The 16868-nt window shown below is 47.5% G+C and overlaps 1 protein-coding gene across 10 annotated transcripts in view; it reads right to left on the bottom strand.

Annotated features, from left to right (window-relative positions):
- Nucleotides 1-15701, bottom strand: part of PPP2R2D (protein phosphatase 2 regulatory subunit Bdelta) — a 52348-nt gene extending 36647 nt beyond the window's left edge. For 5 of the 10 annotated variants that reach the window (XM_063782285.1, XM_063782287.1, XM_016919636.4 and 2 more), the window contains exons 1-2: nucleotides 15499-15686; nucleotides 15324-15416 (exon numbers count right to left, since the gene is read on the bottom strand). In XM_063782285.1, the coding sequence (XP_063638355.1) occupies nucleotides 15324-15416; nucleotides 15499-15505 (100 nt within the window). In that variant the 5' untranslated portion in view covers nucleotides 15506-15686. Of the gene's footprint in view, nucleotides 1-15323; nucleotides 15417-15498 lie in introns of all 10 variants that reach the window. The other 5 variants (XM_063782289.1, XM_063782286.1, XM_016919635.4 and 2 more) reach the window with 4 other exon arrangements.
- Nucleotides 15702-16868: the final 1167 nt, after the last annotated feature.

Raw genomic sequence — 16868 nt, 5'->3', positions numbered from 1 at the left:
TACAAACGCTGTGTCATTCCACCCGCCTGAGGTCCGTAGACTGGGCAAATTCAGAGACAGAAAGCAGAATGGTGGTCGCCAGGGGCTGGGGAAGGGGAGAAGGGGAGTTATTGTTTAATAGGACAAAGTTGTGTTGGTAATGAGGAAGTTGTTTTGGGAACAGGTAGTGGTGATAGCTACACAACACTGTAAGTGCATTTACCACCACGGAACTGTACACTTACGAACGGCTAAAATGATAAATATTATGCCATGTATATTTTACCACAATTAAAAAAATATTCCTAGACCTCAAAAAAAAAAAATCCCAATCTATGCCAACCTGGGTGTTACATTTCTCTCTGTAGGTCAAGTGAAACGCGGCCCAAACCACCCTAAGTTGCTGACATAGAGATGCAAACTCCACAGAGCCCGCCTCTGGGTGCTGTGTGTGCGCCTCCACCACAGCCTGTCCTGCGGGGAACAGGGAGGTTATCAGGTCGCATGGCCAGAGAAAGGTTCCATCTACTTTTTAAATAACCCAGCAGCAGACATTTAATGGATTTCTACGGTTACTATTTTACCTACGACATATTTGACTGTGATCAGTACTTTAGGGCGTACACAGAAAGCCCTATGCTGATACCTTCATAATCCAAATAGATTACGCCTTTTACTACTGAATTCTTTAATGAACAGTAAGCAAATTGAGAATGGTTAAAGTAAAAACTTTCTCATTCTCTCCATTTTAAGATCACTATTACACACCTGAACTTAACCGGGGCTCTATGGCAGAGGAGATTAATAATTTTGGTTAATACTACTTCAACGATTATCTAATATTTCAGATGCCTTTAACAACATCTATCTGTTACCATAAACGAAGTCAAAATCTAAGAAATGTGACCTGTGACACTGAACAGATCTCTAGGGTCTGACAAAACTGCAGGGAGCTGGAGAAGCGCGGCCACGGCAGAGCTGCAATTCCCCATCGGCCTCTGTCTGATAAAAGGCAACCCATGGATCTATTTGGATAAACACTCAAGAGCAGGGACAGACTATGAACCAGTTTCACAGACAGTGCCTCCAGGGAGGAAGGAGCACGGGCAACGGAGCTGGGGAGTTAAAACGGAGATGGACAGCCTCAACGTGACCATAGCCTTCATCTCTTCAAAAACCCAAAACAAGATGGACCGTTGTTAGGTGTGGAGTATGTGGGTGTTTATTTATTTTATGCTAATAATACATAATTATTTATTCTAAAAGCAACCTATCCAAATGTGAGGTGGCAAACAACGGAGCCTCCCGTATACAGGTTACTGCAAAGGACGGGAGCAAAGCTGAGCCGCAGCCTTCAATGCCTACGAAAGCCAGGAACGTTTACAAACGCACTGGTACACGTCAGGCAGGAATCCCCCCTTTTCAATCATTATTACTAGCTGAGTTTTTGTTTTGCTTTCTTTTAAATCTAGTTATGTACTAGAGCTTTTGTAATGAATACTCTTTTAGGGATACTACTTTGCCATTCTAGATTCTGGAACAGAACTATTGAAATTAAAAAAAAAAAAAAAAGTTTAAGGTATTTTCAAACATGACAAAATGGCAGCCTAAAACCGTTAAAATTCCAGAAAACCGGAGCACAACAGAAGGTGGGGTGCTAAGCAGTGCTGAGTCACTATTACGGGTGCACGGAGAGAAAAACCTTCCTCCTTCGAGTTGCTAGAACTCCCTCTTTACCTTTTCTTAAGGGCACTTTTCTCCTTATACCTACAAAACAATGCATTCTTGGTGTGGAACATAAAATAATACAGAAATGTGCAGAATAAAAGCCAAAGTCTCTGTTCAGTGAAGCGTGACCACCCTTTCCCCACACGCACCCCCGATGTCGCCCCTGGATATCTGCTTTCCAGAGCAGCATTTACAACCACACTCAGCTTCGCCTGGGGTCACCGTTCTTCTGCAAAAGCTGCTGTTTTCACCCAATGTGTCACAGACTGCTCTCCGAGGGGCCCAGAACACTCTTACTCCACAAAGTGTGTGTTCTAACACATGTAACCGCCTCACTACTTTTAGGCATTTAGTGTTTTCAACGTTGTATCACTGCAGTGCACATCTTTCTGAAATGCTGGCCTATTTCCTGTAGGATTCCTACAAGTGGAACCTTGGGGTCCTAACCCTTGTGTTAAGTTTGAGAGAGAAATGTCAAATTACCCTCCAAAAAATGAGTGTACAGACACTCCTTCCAGAAATGACTAGGAAAAATGGAACATTATTATTGCTTTAATTAGAATGTCTTTGCTTATTTGAGACAGGGTCCACTCTGTTCCCAGGCTGGAATGCAGTGGTGTGATCACAGCTCACAGCAGCCTTGACCTCCTGGGCTCAAGGGATCCTCCTGCCTTGGCCTCCCAAAGTGCTGGGATTACAGGTGTGAGGCCGGTCATATCTTTGCTCATTAATACCATTTCTATGATGATTAATGTTAACTCTTTTACTCACCACCCACTTAAAACAAATCAGCAATTAGATGCGGTTAAACATGCAGACCTATTGTCTGCGTTTTTTTCACTCAAATGTTGCTAATTATCAGCAAACCTGCTGCCCCTTTCAGGCAGGTATGGTGACTCACCCAAGAATTCATAAAAGCCCTTCCTGTGTGCCGGTGCAGTGGTAGGTGTTGCGCACGATACAGAAAAAGATCAGCACAGCCTGCGTCTTCACATGGCTGCATTCCTATTTTAGTTGTGGTTTTATCATCTCTGGAGATCCAGATAAAATAAGCTCCAGTCTGTTTCATGCCGAGATATCTAACATCATTAGCAAGACTTCTGTGACTACTCCAGGATTGCCTGTTTTCATGGTTGCCCCTGCCTCTGAGCTCTAAACTCCTGACAGTCCACACCTGCCATGGCGCTCCCATGAGACAATAATGGAGGCCTGTAACGGAGTGAGCCCTACCACCTGGGCTTGGTAAGTGTACTCTCAGATGCTCGCATGCCAAAATCGCCTAACGACACATTGCTCAGAAAATATCCACCCCCATCATTAAGCCTCACATGATATTTCAGTTCAATTCACCAATCGCCTTTTGTCCCACACATTATTCCTCTTCCACCCCATTACTGACCCAAACATGGATCTCAGCCCTTTTTCTTCATTTCCAGAGTAGCAACAGCAATAAAAAAAATCTAGTCAAAGACACATGTATAATAAATTCAACTGTACTCGGAGAGGAGAGTGTGGAATGGGGGCAGAGGAATTAAAACTCAAGGTCAACAATTTTTAAAAAACTCAGGAGACTAATATTCATAATGTATAAAGAACTTTTACAAGCGGGGTGCGGTGGCTCACAACTGTAATCCCAGCACTTTGGGAGGCCGAGGTGGGCGGATCACTTGAGCTCAAGAGTTCAAGACCAGCCTGGCCAACGTGGTGAAACCCCAACTCTACTAAAAATACAAAAAAAAAAAAAAAAAAAAAAAATTAGCCAGGCATGGTGGCATGCCTGTAATCACACCTCGGGAGGCTGAGGCAGGAGAACTGTTTGAACCTGGGAAGCGGAGGTTGCAGTGAGCCGAGATAGCGCCACTGCACTCCAGCCTGGGGGACAGAGTGAGATTTCATCTCAAAAAAACAAACACAGAAACAAAAAAAACCACTTTTACAGACTGACTTTTTTAAGTTCAGCAGAAAAATGGACAAAAGATGTAATCAAAGCAATTCACAGAATAGAAACAAGAAATGTGCACAGCCTCTGACACCGTGTACCCACTCCTGGATGTCTGCCACCCAGGAAGGGCAAAAGGATGGACGAGACTCTCCTGCACTGTCATTAGAAACACTGGACTAAATAACTAAGGGAATACTATGCAGCCATCAAAAAGGATAAAATGAGCCACATAAAAAGGCAGCCTGGTTAAAAATTTAAGTATGGGCTCTGGAACTCAGAATGTCTGCATGCAAATAATGGGTATAGCACCTATTAGCTCTGAGACCTTCACCAAGTAACTTCATCTTCCTGATACTTGATCGTCTCATGTGTATGATGAAGGCAACACAGTAGTACTTACATCTCAAGGGGCTGTGGCCGGGGGTCAAATGAGCTCGAGTATGGCTGAGCAGAAAGCCCAGTTCCCTGTAAGATCTCCAATTATAGACTCTTAATGAAAAAAGGCAAGTGGCGGCCGCATGCCATGGCTCATGCTTGGATTCCCAGCATTTTGGGAGGCGGAGGTGGGAAGATCACTAGAGTCCAGGAGTTCAAGACCATCCTGGGCAACACAGCAAAACCTTGTCTCTACAAAAAACAGAAAAAAGGTGGGCATGGCAGTGCAAGCCTATAGTTCCAGCTACTCGGGAGGCTGAGCAGGGAGAGGATTGCTTGAGCCTGATCAGGCTGCAGTGAGCTCTGATCGCACCACTGCACTCCAGCCTGGGTGACAGAGGAGTAAGACCCTATTTCCAAAAAAGGAAAGGAAAGGAAAAGAAGTAGCAAAAAACAATATTGACTAATACAGAAAATCTTATTCAAAGTCTAGAATAAGATTCCACATTTGTGGATTAAAAAAGATTGCTTATACACAAACTAGGTTTTAAAATATAAATAAATAAACACATAGAAAATGATCTACAAAGATACAGTTAAGAGCAGTGGGTTCTGAGAAAGACTCCAGGACAGCAGTGGGATGAAAAGGAACTTCCGCTCTGTGCTCTTGATCCAGCTGTTCTCAGCTGTTCTATCATTTGATTTTCTTTACATAATAAACACTCTATTTTTGTATTTTGAGACAAAACCAGTACAATCTGGTAAAGATGAGAAGGAACAGTTAATCCTGAAGTCTGCCCTGTCCTTGACACTCCTACTGCTAATAGCTTGCATTCAAGCAGCAGTTCTCAAAGTGTGGTCTGTGGGCCCTTGAGGGTGCAACGGTCCTCAAGAACCTCTCAGAGGGTCCATGAGGTCAAGACTATTTTCATCATAATCCTTGTACATCATCTGCCATTTTCACGCTGTTGTCATTTCCACGGATGAGCAAAGCCAAGGGCAGGTGGAGCTGCTGGCGGCTCAGCACGATCTGTGGCAGCAGCCCCGAGCTCTCCTCTCCACACCCTGCACAGGCAGGGAAAAAGGGAAAGAAAAAGGAAAAAGGCCAGTTTTGCTTAGCTTATTCCCTAATGAACAGTTAAAATAATTCACCACTTTATTCAATTCCAACCCTGTGATAAAATGTGCCACAAAAGAACTTTTGCTGCATCCCCAAGTACAACTGTCTCAAGAAAAAGCACATGGTACAGTTGTTTGTGTTGAAAAACAAAAAACAAAATTCAGTTTCTCCCATCACATCCTCACAGCACACTTAGGACACCAGAGGTGTGGGGACCTCTCCCCATCAGCAAGGAAGCAGTCAGTTCTGCAGCCGGACACTGGCTGGGGTCCTGATTCCATTAAATCTTGATGCTGGGAGAAAGCATCAAATCCCATAGGTTGAGTGCTCTGTCCCACAAGACTGCCCCCCACTTCGAGAGCCAACGGCAAGCCTCAGGTTGTGTTACTTGTGCTTCTGACTGACTGGCTATCAATCAGTGTCCACAACCCTCACTGAGCACGCAGATCTCAGGGAAACACTTTAGTTTAGCAGTTTATTATAAAGGAGACTACAAAGGACACAGAGGTGATGCATAGGGCGAGGGATGGGGGCTGAGACACAGAGCTCCCGTGTCCTCTCTGGGTGGGCCCCCCTCCAGAAACATCTGGAAGCTATCTTCAAACCCAGTCCATACACAGGCAAGACTGTTTAAATCACTGGCCACTGGTGATCAGCTTAACCTTCAGCTCCCCCGCCCCTCACCACTCCCCGAGGTTGGGGATCGGGGCTGAAAGTCCCAACCTTCTAATCCTGCCTAGGTCTTTCTGGTGACCAGCCCCTGTTCTGAAGCTACCCAGGGGTTGCCGGCCCTTAGCCAACGCATTACGAAGACATCACTGACGAGCCCGAGGATTCTAGGAGTTGTGTACTAGGGAAGACCAAATACATATTCCACAGTATCACACAAGCTGAACTAGCCCTTTTTTTCATGGAATGCCATTTTTATTTGAAAGAACAACTGACCAACTTTGGTTATTAAGAATTTGGTATCTGGCAGAAATTGACTTGAAAATGAACACACTGGGCCCCTCACTCCACAGAAAGTAACTGACAGTATTTGTTACCAATGATAAAATCCAAGCTTTCAAGAGAAAATTAGAATTTTCGAAAACTTTTCTCTACTACTGCTAATCTGACAGTTTCTCACTTTTTCTTCTGATGAGATCAGTGGTGACATTAAAAAATAGGATTTTCTTCAAGTTTCCATAATGGAATGTGTTAACATTTAGAAAAAAAAACAACTCCATGTAACAATATTGCCAAACAACCCCCGTGTGACATTACCAAATCATGTCCATGAGCAAAAGACCCACTCTGAGCACAGGACAGACCTCAGGGTTCAGACGGAGGAGAGTGCAGAAACGCCACTGACTCCGAAGGGCCGGCACACTCAAACACGCTGCCACCTGGCGAGTTACGGTGCATCGCTAAGAGCCTCCGGGGTGACCCCTCCTCTGCCCACATGGAAGTGTGACACCACATTTTCCTTACACATTTCAATAAAGCAACTGGAACACACGGAATGCAGAAGCAGGTCTGAGAATCCAGCCGTCACCTCTTAAACCTCATATTTTAAAAGGATGTGCAAAAGTGTAAAACAGCACTGTTCTTCTTGCTTAATCTTTTTGTTTTTGAAAAGTTGTTTCTCATTAAAAAAGTTATGTTAACATGTAGATTCTTTTAAAGTAAAATAAATATTTTAAGTTGTTCTGTTTTAATTTCAAATATAGAAAACATCAACAGCGATAACCAGCACAAACAAAGGCTCTCTGGATCCTCAATATAACTATTGAGAGTATAAAATTATTCCAGCACCAAAAGACTTTGCGAACCAACTCTAGGTCAGGGTTTAGCAAACCACAACCTGGGCGACATCTGGCCAGCTGCCTGTTTTCTGTAGGCATGCTCCTGTGGAAGCAGGGCACAGAGCCACGCCCATCCATCTCTGCAGGGTCTATGGCTGTCTTCCTGCTAAAGGCAGAGTTGAATTCAGTCGTTGCAACAGGGACAGGATGGCCTGAAAGTCTAAGATACTTACCATTTGGCCCTTTACAAAAAAGCTTGGCCACCCCGAAACTAGAGTAAGCCCATTTTCCCAATCTTTATTATTGCAGTAACTTCCTATCTCCATTCTTACCCACCACCATCCATTCTCCAAAGGGCAGAGTGACCTTGTTAAAAACAAAGCTGATGTCGCTCCTCCGCTTAGGATCTGAAAAGCTCACAATCACTCAGAGTCCTGAGCACACGATTCAAGTCCTTTATTCATCATCCTGTGGCCCCAGCCAGCCTCCTGCTCATCACAGCCACTCCCTTTTCTGCCAGAGGACCATGCCAAGCACTGACCTCTCAGAACATACCATGCTCTGTCCAACCTCCACACCAAGCCCTCTCCACCTGGAACATTCTCCTCCCCTTCCCCTCCTCCCTCTTCTTATACCCTGATGTCCTCCTTTCCACTCCCTACCCAAGTCTGTGTACTGGGTACTTCTTCACATTGCCTCAGTGTGCTCTGGTCCAGCCATGGTGCAAGGACCCACCTGCTTGTCTGTGTCCGAACAGCGTTTCCTGAAGGCAAGAACTGCATTTCTATTTCCAACAGCCAGCACTAGAAGCCCTTTGGTATGCTGTTGTGAACTTTTCAGATGTGCCAAGCTGAAAGCTGGCCCCTGCATTACCCTTCATTTTTCTTAAACTGGCTCCGTGAAGTGACAGAGTCAGCTATTTTCCTATGCAAGAGGGTCTCTTAAGACAACAGCCTCTGAACAGTTACCAGTTAACGTGTTTGTTTGTCAGAGCTTTCCATACATTTTCTGGAATCTTCACAGCAACCCTGTAATGGTCACAAGTAATAGTACCCGTTTAACAGATGAGAAAAAAGTAACTTGCCAAGTTAACACAAAGCCTGAAGAGGGGGAAAAAGGGATGTGTACCAAATTCCACGTGCACAATGCCTCTCTATCACCTGGTAATATCATGACATTCCATATGCTGACTGACATCCAGTGGGAGAGACGAGCCTAATAATACATGTGATAAAATAAGGGAACCACAAGCAGGACACAGCCAATTGCTAAACAACATGGAACACAGTGTGAAAGGGAAATCTGGAGTCTAAGACAACACTGAACGCTGAGGGGAGCTGGAGCAGGGACTCGCCAAGCGGGATTGGAGGTGGATTTAGAAGGATCAGCAGGGCTTAGGGAGTGGACAGGAAGCAAAATAAATACTCTAGGCGGAGAAAGAAACAGGAGCAAAGATCAAGGGATGGGAATAATCACTGAATAATAACGTAAACATTAAGAGGCCAGGCCCAGTGGAAGGGATCTGGGTAGATGGAGATGAAGCAGGTGAGGAAAAACAAGAAACTGCTATTTTTGTGTTTAAATATAGCTAAAACCAAGCCCCAATACTATAAAATACAAGAGAATTAACAGTTGTATCTAACACTTGAAAAGCACTTTTCAAGTTGCAACAGCACTGCACATTGTTTGATCTTAACAAAAAGCTTCTGATTTAACTTCTAGATAAGCGAGCTGAAGCTCAGAAAGGGGCCCTCAGACTTGAAAACAGCAGACACAAACCTAACCTGGAACTTCCCATCAGAACAGCAGACTGCTTAAAATCAGGGAACATGGAAAATCACCAGGTATGATTCAATACCACCACGTATCTTGTAAACTTAACTTCACGATGTAACGATGACCAGGCCAGCCTCCTGAGCGTTAAGATGTGGCTGTACTAAGCATGATGAGTCTGTGGATCTTTTTTTTTTTTTTTTTTGATATGGAGTCTCGCTCTGCTGCCCAGGCTGGAGGTGCAGTGGCGTGATCTCCGCTCACGGCAAGCTCCACCTCCCGGGTTCACGCCATTCTCCTGCCTCAGCCTCCCAAGTAGCTGGGACTACAGGTGCCCGCCACCACACCCAGCTGATTTTTTGTATTTTTTTTTAGTAGAGACGGGGTTTCACCCTGTTAGCCAGGATGGTCTCGATCTCCTGACCTCGTGATCCGCCCGCCTCGGCCTCCCAAAGTGCTGGGATTACAGGCGTGAACCACTGCGCCCAGCGAGTCTGTGAATCTTAAGGCATACAACTGACTTCCTAAAGGCAGACGCTTCCTATGAAACTCTCATAAGTCAAACTGCAAAATATTACTAGACTGTTTGCTTGTTTGATGGCCTTCCCCAGAGGATGCTTTCCTGAAGGTTCTCTTCAATGGCACAGATATAAATATTAAGTAAATGAAAATTCTACAATGGAATATAGAAATCAGACCGGAAATAATTCAAATAAGGAGACACCATGTCCCATTAAGACCAAAAAAATAAATAAATGAATAAATACCAAACGCCCATTTTCTGTACACAGAAGAAATCAATAAATATGACTGACAAGTTTTGCATTCACCAACACCGTATTTCATTGATTCTAAGTACATTTCCCCACATCTTAGTATCTCTGAAATTAGATGTAGATTTTATATATACATATAAAAGACATTATAGGAGATCATATATAAAAGATACACCTAGTTTCAAAGATTATATATATACATATATAATTATTATTATTTTTTCTTTTTTCTGAGACAAGGTCTCACTCTATTGCCCAGGCTGGAGTGCAGTGGTGCAATCATAGCTCATTGCAGCCTCAACCTCCCTGGCTCAAGCGATCCCCCCACCTCAGCCTCCTGAGTAGCTGGGACTACAGGTGTGTACTACCATACCTGGCAAACGTCCTGAATTTCTTTTTTTTTTGGTAGAGACAAGATCTCACTATGTTGCCCAGGCTGGTCTCAAATTGCTGGGCTCAAGGGATCCTCCCGTCTTGGCCTCCTGAAGTGCTGAGACTACAGGCGTGAGCCACCGAGCCAGACATTATCTTACATTCAATGAAACAGTAACTTTCTGGTGCTGATGCTACAGTTACCTTAATTTTTGTTACCTTTCTGCGACTTAAAATGTTTCTTTCAAAGTACCAATGTAAACTCCCTTGGAGAGGCTATCCTACCAGATTAACCAGATATCCACGTTACTTACATAACTCCCCAGACTCAAGCTTGACTTAAGCAAACAAACCTTTAGTTTTGTTTAGTGTATCTCTTTAGAAACAGGTTAATGTCTAATTCAAAGCAATAGATCATGGATTAAGAAACTGATTAAAGCAAAATCAACAAATAAAACCCCAATACACTTAAAACTACAAATTCTGAGAAGAAAGGAACCAGCTGTTATCAAGCTATAAAGCTATATAAAACCAGGTTCAATATAAGACCCTCCTCCCCCAACCCCTCCCCACGGTTTCTCCATAGGAGCAATTAGTGTAATATGTAAAGGAGCAAGACCCAAAGCTTCCCTGCAGGTAAGCAGGTTGCAGTCATGTGGAAAGTGACATCACAGGCAAAGGTGCTGCAGCACTTGCTTGACGTGCAGGTGTTTCACTTACTTACTGTCTCTGTGGTATCTACTCTTCAATAGTTTGAGAATTGGTTGGAAAGTGATGCTATTCTTGAATCCTTGTTACTAATCTTCTATCATTTTGACACACACTTCCTTTAAAGGCATTCCATTTTCATTTGCCTTCAAAAGCATTTTCACACGCCTCTTGGTAGTAGATTGTTACCGAGCTTTAGAAGAACAGCTCCATCCCAAGGCTGGACGGCCACATGCCACAGTGGGGCTTCATCAGTACTGTGCTGGCTGCAAATGGTCGCTGAAGCAATACAGCACTCCACGGCTCTGCGGCCAGTCGGCATGGCTCCAAACCCTGGCCCTGCCATATACTCGCTTTGTGACCCAAGTTAATTGCTCCCACACCTTGGATTCTGCATCTGAGACTGGGAAGAACAATATTTCCTTCCTTCTTGGGTTGTGTGAAGATTCACTGACATAGGAAAAGCACTGCGAGCAATCTCTAGCACAGAATGACCACTCAGCAACTGTTACCTATCATGACCTTCGTGCTGGGTCCTCTACAAGGGCTGGGGTGGGAAGGGGGACAGCCAGCCTTCAAGCTTGAGGAGCTCAGTCTACCAGAGAGAGAAGCAAAGGATGAAATACCATGTGACATTGCAAAACACATCACATGCTGAATGAAGTACGTTCCAGGAGAGGCAGCAGGGGCTGGGTGAAGGTGATTCCATAACATGCAGAAAAAATCTGCACAACAGTTAACAACTTCCAGAAAGGAGCCACCGTTTAGAACCGAAACATCGTGGAAGTAGAAGCTAACAACAACTTTTCTACTTGCTTCCTGCTGGAAGCCCCCTGGTTTTACTATTTTAACTCTTGGTCAACTCAGCATATAAACTCACCTAGTCCCACCTTCCAGCAAAGGGAGGAGAGGCAAGTCACCACTGACTGCTGCTTATACACCTGCTCATCAGCAGGACACTTAATAACTTCCTTGTGAGCTCAGCTCTACTCCTACCTGCAGGGGGATGGGAAGTCTGATGACCCAGTGGGATCACAACTCTTAGCAAAATGACCTGACCCATAGCTAAACCCAATTCTTTAAAAAAAAAAAAAAGGGGGGGGGGAGGGGGCGCATCAAATTTTACATAGGCCAGCACTTTCACCATAGGTTGATTCTGATCCCCAGCCCAAAACTATTGGTTTTAAAAACAAAACAGAAATCAAAACAAAAACCAAAGGCTTTTCTACGTTACTCACTTCATGACCTCCAAAGTCAGGAGTGCCTACTCTTAGCCCTGCACCACTTCCTGTGCACTGGGCATCACCCCACTGAAGTCAGGAGAGGACCCAGGCCTTAATCTCTAAGGCTCCTTCTCCTTACCCATTGCAGAGAGGGCAGAAAGACGGCCAGAGTGCAGGGCTGTAGTAAAGCTCTACAGAGCTGAAATTGGCCCAGAACAAAACCTTCAAGAACAAAATGCCTCACAAGCCACAAATCTAAACAAACAAAATCTGCTATACCTTAAGTTCTACAGCCTGAGCAGCAGTGCACGATAAAAACCCCTGTGAACTGCCCATCTCTCTTTTTTTTTGAGACAGAGTCTTGCTCTGTCGCCCAGGCTGGAGTGCAGTGGCACGATCTCGGCTCACTGCAAGCTCTGCCTCCCGGGTTCATGCCATTCTCCTGCCTCAGCCTCCCAAGTAGCTGGGACTGCAGGCGCCCGCCATCACACCCGGCTAATTTTTGTATTTTTAGTAGAAATGGGGTTTCACCGTGTTAGCCAGGATGGTCTCGATCTCCTGACCTTGTGATCTGCCTGCCTCGGCCTCCCAAAGTGCTGGGATTACAAGCGTGAGCCACTGCGCCCGGCCATCTCTCTCCTTTTTTTTTTTTTTTTGAGACGGAGTCTCGCTCTGACGCCCAGGCTGGAGTGCAATGGCACCATCTCGCCTCACTGCAACCTCCACCTCCCAGGTTTAAGCGATCCTCCTGTCTCAGCCTCCTGAGGAGCTGGAATTACAGGCCGGCCCTGCCACGCCTGGCTAATTTTTGTATTTTTAGTAGAGACGGGGTTTCGCCATATTGGCCAGGCTAGTCTCAAACTCCTGACCTCAAGTGATCCACCCGCCTCAGCCTCCCAGAGTGCTGGGGTTACAGGTGTGAGTCACCGTACCCAGCCACCCATCTCTTATCTCTCACCAACATCTCTCCCTCAAGGTTGCGTTTGGGCATGACCAGCTTCTTGATCCTTGCTGCTCAGCAATCCCTGGTGACTAACGACTACACTTCCCTTCATCATCACTGACTCTCTGGTGTTAATACAAACCAACGGTATCACAACTATGGGACAAATCGATGGTGACTTATAAATGTGTTAATCTGGATGGGTTACTATGGCCAAAGCATACATGGATTAAAATAGACAGCTCTGAATACATAGAATAACCAAAACACATGAGGATAATTACCACAAAGCAATGTTACAAAAGAAACCACGACAACTCGAAATACCAAACTTTTGGATTTACTCAAAATTTAACTTAAAATAGGGATTTAAAACTGCAAAAAGTTCCCATCAGTTTAATTCAGAGAACAAAGTATTTGTTAAGATTTTTTTTTTTTTTTTTAAGATGGAGCCTTGTTCTATTGTCCAGGCTGGAGGGCAATGGCACGATCTCCACTCACTGCAACCTCCACCACCCGGGTTCAAGTGATTCTCCTGCCTCAGCCTCCCAGGTAGCTGGGATTACATGCATGTGCCACCACGCCCGGCTAACTTTTGTATTTTTAGCAGAGACGGGGTTTCACTGTGTTGGCCAGGCTGCTCTCAAACTCCTGACCTCAAGTGATCTGTCCACCTTGGCCTCCCAAAGTGCTGGAATTATAGGCATGAGCCACAACACCCGGCCCAAGATTTTTTTTAAAGAAAGAATACTATTTTCATATGTGTAAAGTCACATTTAAAATATACTACCTTAGTTATACTTAAATTTTAATTCATTCAGCTTATCAATAATTTTTTTTTTAAGTAAAGAAACCAGGCAGGTGCGGTGGCTCACGCCTATCATCTCAGCACCTTGGGAGACTGACGTGGGCAGACCACTTGAGCCCAGGAGTTCAAGACCAGCCTGGGCAACATGGCGAAATCCCCTACAACAATACAAAAATTAGCCTGGTGTGGTGGTGCACGCGGGTCTGTGGTCCTAGCTACTTCAGAGACTGAGGTGGGCGAATCGCTTGAGCCTAGGAGGCAGAGGTTGCAGTGAGCCCAGATCGCACCACGGCACTCCATCCAGCCTGGGCTACAAAGTGAGATCCTGTCTCCAAAAAAGAAAATAAAGAGTTAACAGAAATTAAGGCAAGCATTAAGCCCTCTCACCTTCCTACTCCCAAACAAGTTTTGCTTTACTTGCGACAGAAATCACACTTGAGTAAGGCTGAACTGTCACTTGCTTAGCATATGCAAAATCAAACAAAAAAAGTAATGCATTTTAAAGAAATAAAATCAACAAACTTTTTAGATCACATAAAATGCACCTAGTTTTAATCTCAAACCATACATATTACGCATTTCTTAGAGCCCAGTTTCACCTGCTTAATAATCTAGGCCCTGTTTGTCCCAGGGGGCGCAGAATCTCCAGATGTCCTCAGGGGTCATGTGCCAAACCAGACACTGCCAGGGAGAGGTACAGGGTAGGGAAGAGGGAGTAAAAGTTCACGGGGTTGGGGGGGCCGAGATGGAGGGAAGTGAACAGGACGTCTGACAAGGGGCTTTTAGTAACTTGAGGCAGGGAAGGTGTATTTGGTGCAAACACCAATCATTTTTAAGAAAAGGTTAAAGGTTTACAATGTTCAATAAGATGTATGAACAACAAAAAAGTCACTATGACTGTGAATCTGAAATATTAATCAAACTTCTAAGACTCGACCAAGTTCTCCATTCAACGGTGAAAAAGGAAAGCTACATAGCTTTTTAACTTTAAGGTGACAGGTAAGCTTCATGGGAAGCTGGGGCGGGAGGCACTCCCCAGTTCCCTCCCACCACCCTAAAACTTTGTGCCTGGGCCAATTTGAGAGTATGATTTAAGGAAAAGACCAGTGAACTTCAAGTAATACCATGAAGTTCAAGATTAAAATCCGGAATAGAGACCTTAAAATATATCAGTAGAGAAAGTAGCAATACTTCACAGTAAAATTCAAGGATTTTAGAACCGCAGAAAGCAGACCTTAAGAATCAGGGGGTCCAGCTCTCTTGTTAAGGGTGGACAAACCGAGGCAACCAGCTCGCTCAAGAGCGCACCGGCGATGAAACGCAGAGCCGGGTGGGGGCCGAGGCCCCGACCCAGCCCTAGGCGCGTTCCCAGCCTCTAGGCCATTGTGCCGCGCTGCCCGAGCGCAGGATATGGACTCCGTTCCCGTCCCCGGCTCCGCCGCGGTCTCCTCAGTTCCGCCCCAGGCAGGAGGCAGCCCCGGGCTTCGGTTCCGCCCCGGGCAGGAGGCAGCCCCAGGCACTGGGTTCGGAGGACCCGGCCGCCCGTGACCTTGGTGACTTACATAAGCCCCGCCGCGGGCCCGACGCCTCCGCCCGTGCCCCGCGGGCCGGGACAGCGGACAGAGGACGGCCGCCCCCCGATCACGGCCCCCAGCTCGGCCCCTGGCCCCTGCCCCGCCCGGCCCCCATCCTCCTGCCTGCCTTCCACGGATGCTTGGGGCCCGGAGGCCGCGGCCGGGCTGGGAACTGTCCGCGAGGGTCCCGGGGCGGGGCGCGGCGCGGGCCTCACCTTCGGCCACGTCCTCGTCGATGGCCCCCTTGACCTGCGAGAAGCACCACTGGAAGTCGTTGCCGCCCGCGGGGCAGCCGCCGCCTCCGGCTCCTGCAAACACAACGGGGCGGTCAGGCCGGCCGCGGCCCCCGCCCGCCCCCGTGGTCCCCGCCGGCCCGCGCAGGCCCCTCACCTGCCATGGCAGCCGGCGGCGGGACGGGCGGGGACCGCGGCAGACCAGGGAGACGGCCTCCGCGCCGCTGCAGCCGAGCGCTCAGCCCCGGCTGCCGCCACCGCCGCCGCCGCCGCCGGGGAGAGATTTTTTTCTCTTTTCAAAATGGCGCCCAATGCCCGTCGCCCCGCTCGATGACGTCATCGCCCTCCGCCTCCTCGGACGGGCAGCGGATGGGGCGGGCCGCGGGGGCTGCCGGGGGCGCCCAATGCGCCTGCGCCCGTCGACCCCGGCCCCGGGCCCGGCGCCGTTCGGCTGTGGGGGGCAAGGGACGCCTGGGTGACTGCGGAGGGAAGCCGGGGTCGGCGGGCGCAGGCCAGCTCCTCGGCCCTCGGCCCTAGGCCTCCCGCAGTGGTCCGGTGTGCACCCGGCGCTCCCCAGAAGACTAGCGCCGCCGGCCGCCCGTACTCTCCGGGGACTCCCGGAGAGCCTAAGCTGCGGCCGGACACGCCTTCAGGGCGCCGCTTGGCCGGACACGCCCCCATCCCGCATCGGCCAATGGAAACGTGGGTTCTTCGCGGAACCGCCAATGGAGGACGCGCTTGGCGGCGGTGGGCGGGCATGTGGGCCGGCCTCACCTGAGCGCGCCGTACCTGAGCGCTGCCTCCCGCCCACTGCCCCCGACGCGGAGTCTCGCTCTGTTCCCCGGGCTGGAGTGCGGGGGCGCGATCTCGACTCCCTAAAAGCCTCGACCTCCTGGGCTCAATCCATCCTACTGCTTCAGCCTCGGAAGTAGCTGCGAGCACAGGCACGCGCCGCCAGGCTCGCTGATTTGTAAATTTTTTGTAGAGACGGGGGTCTATGTTGCTCAGGCTGGTCTCGAACTCCTGGGCTCGAGCCATCTGCCGGCCTCGGTCTCCCAATCCTGTCCACCTCCCTTTCGGAGCGCACCGTTGCTCACCAGATGGCTACCTTAGGGGTTCTTGGAGCTCCCAGTGCAGTCTTAGGGAAACAGGGCCGATCGTTTCATTTGCGGGTGGTTTTCTCTGGCATACTGAGCGATCATGGGTGCTCCTCGACTTACAGTGGGGCTACCCTCCCCGCAAATAAGCCCTTCCTAAGTCAAAAATGCATCTAATACCCAATCTACCCGTCGTAAAGTTGAAAAATCTGAAGTCGAGCTATCATCAGGAAGACTGTCCCTATGGGATTGATGTCCGGAATCAGAACTTCTTTCAGGGTAGCTGCGGTGGGCACTGATGGTATTGCACCACTAAAAGACAGTCGCTGCAAATCAGGAACATTCGTCCACTCCATTAATATTATTTATTGACAGCTCCTGCCACGTGCGGCACACTCCACAGCCCTGGGGGTGAGAGGTTAACAGAGCA

This window comes from Pan troglodytes, chromosome 8 (assembly GCF_028858775.2).
Source record: "Pan troglodytes isolate AG18354 chromosome 8, NHGRI_mPanTro3-v2.0_pri, whole genome shotgun sequence".
Taxonomy (NCBI): domain Eukaryota; kingdom Metazoa; phylum Chordata; class Mammalia; order Primates; family Hominidae; genus Pan; species Pan troglodytes.
The sequence above is the reverse complement of the archived record's forward strand: the minus strand, read 5'-3'. Positions and strand labels throughout refer to the sequence as shown.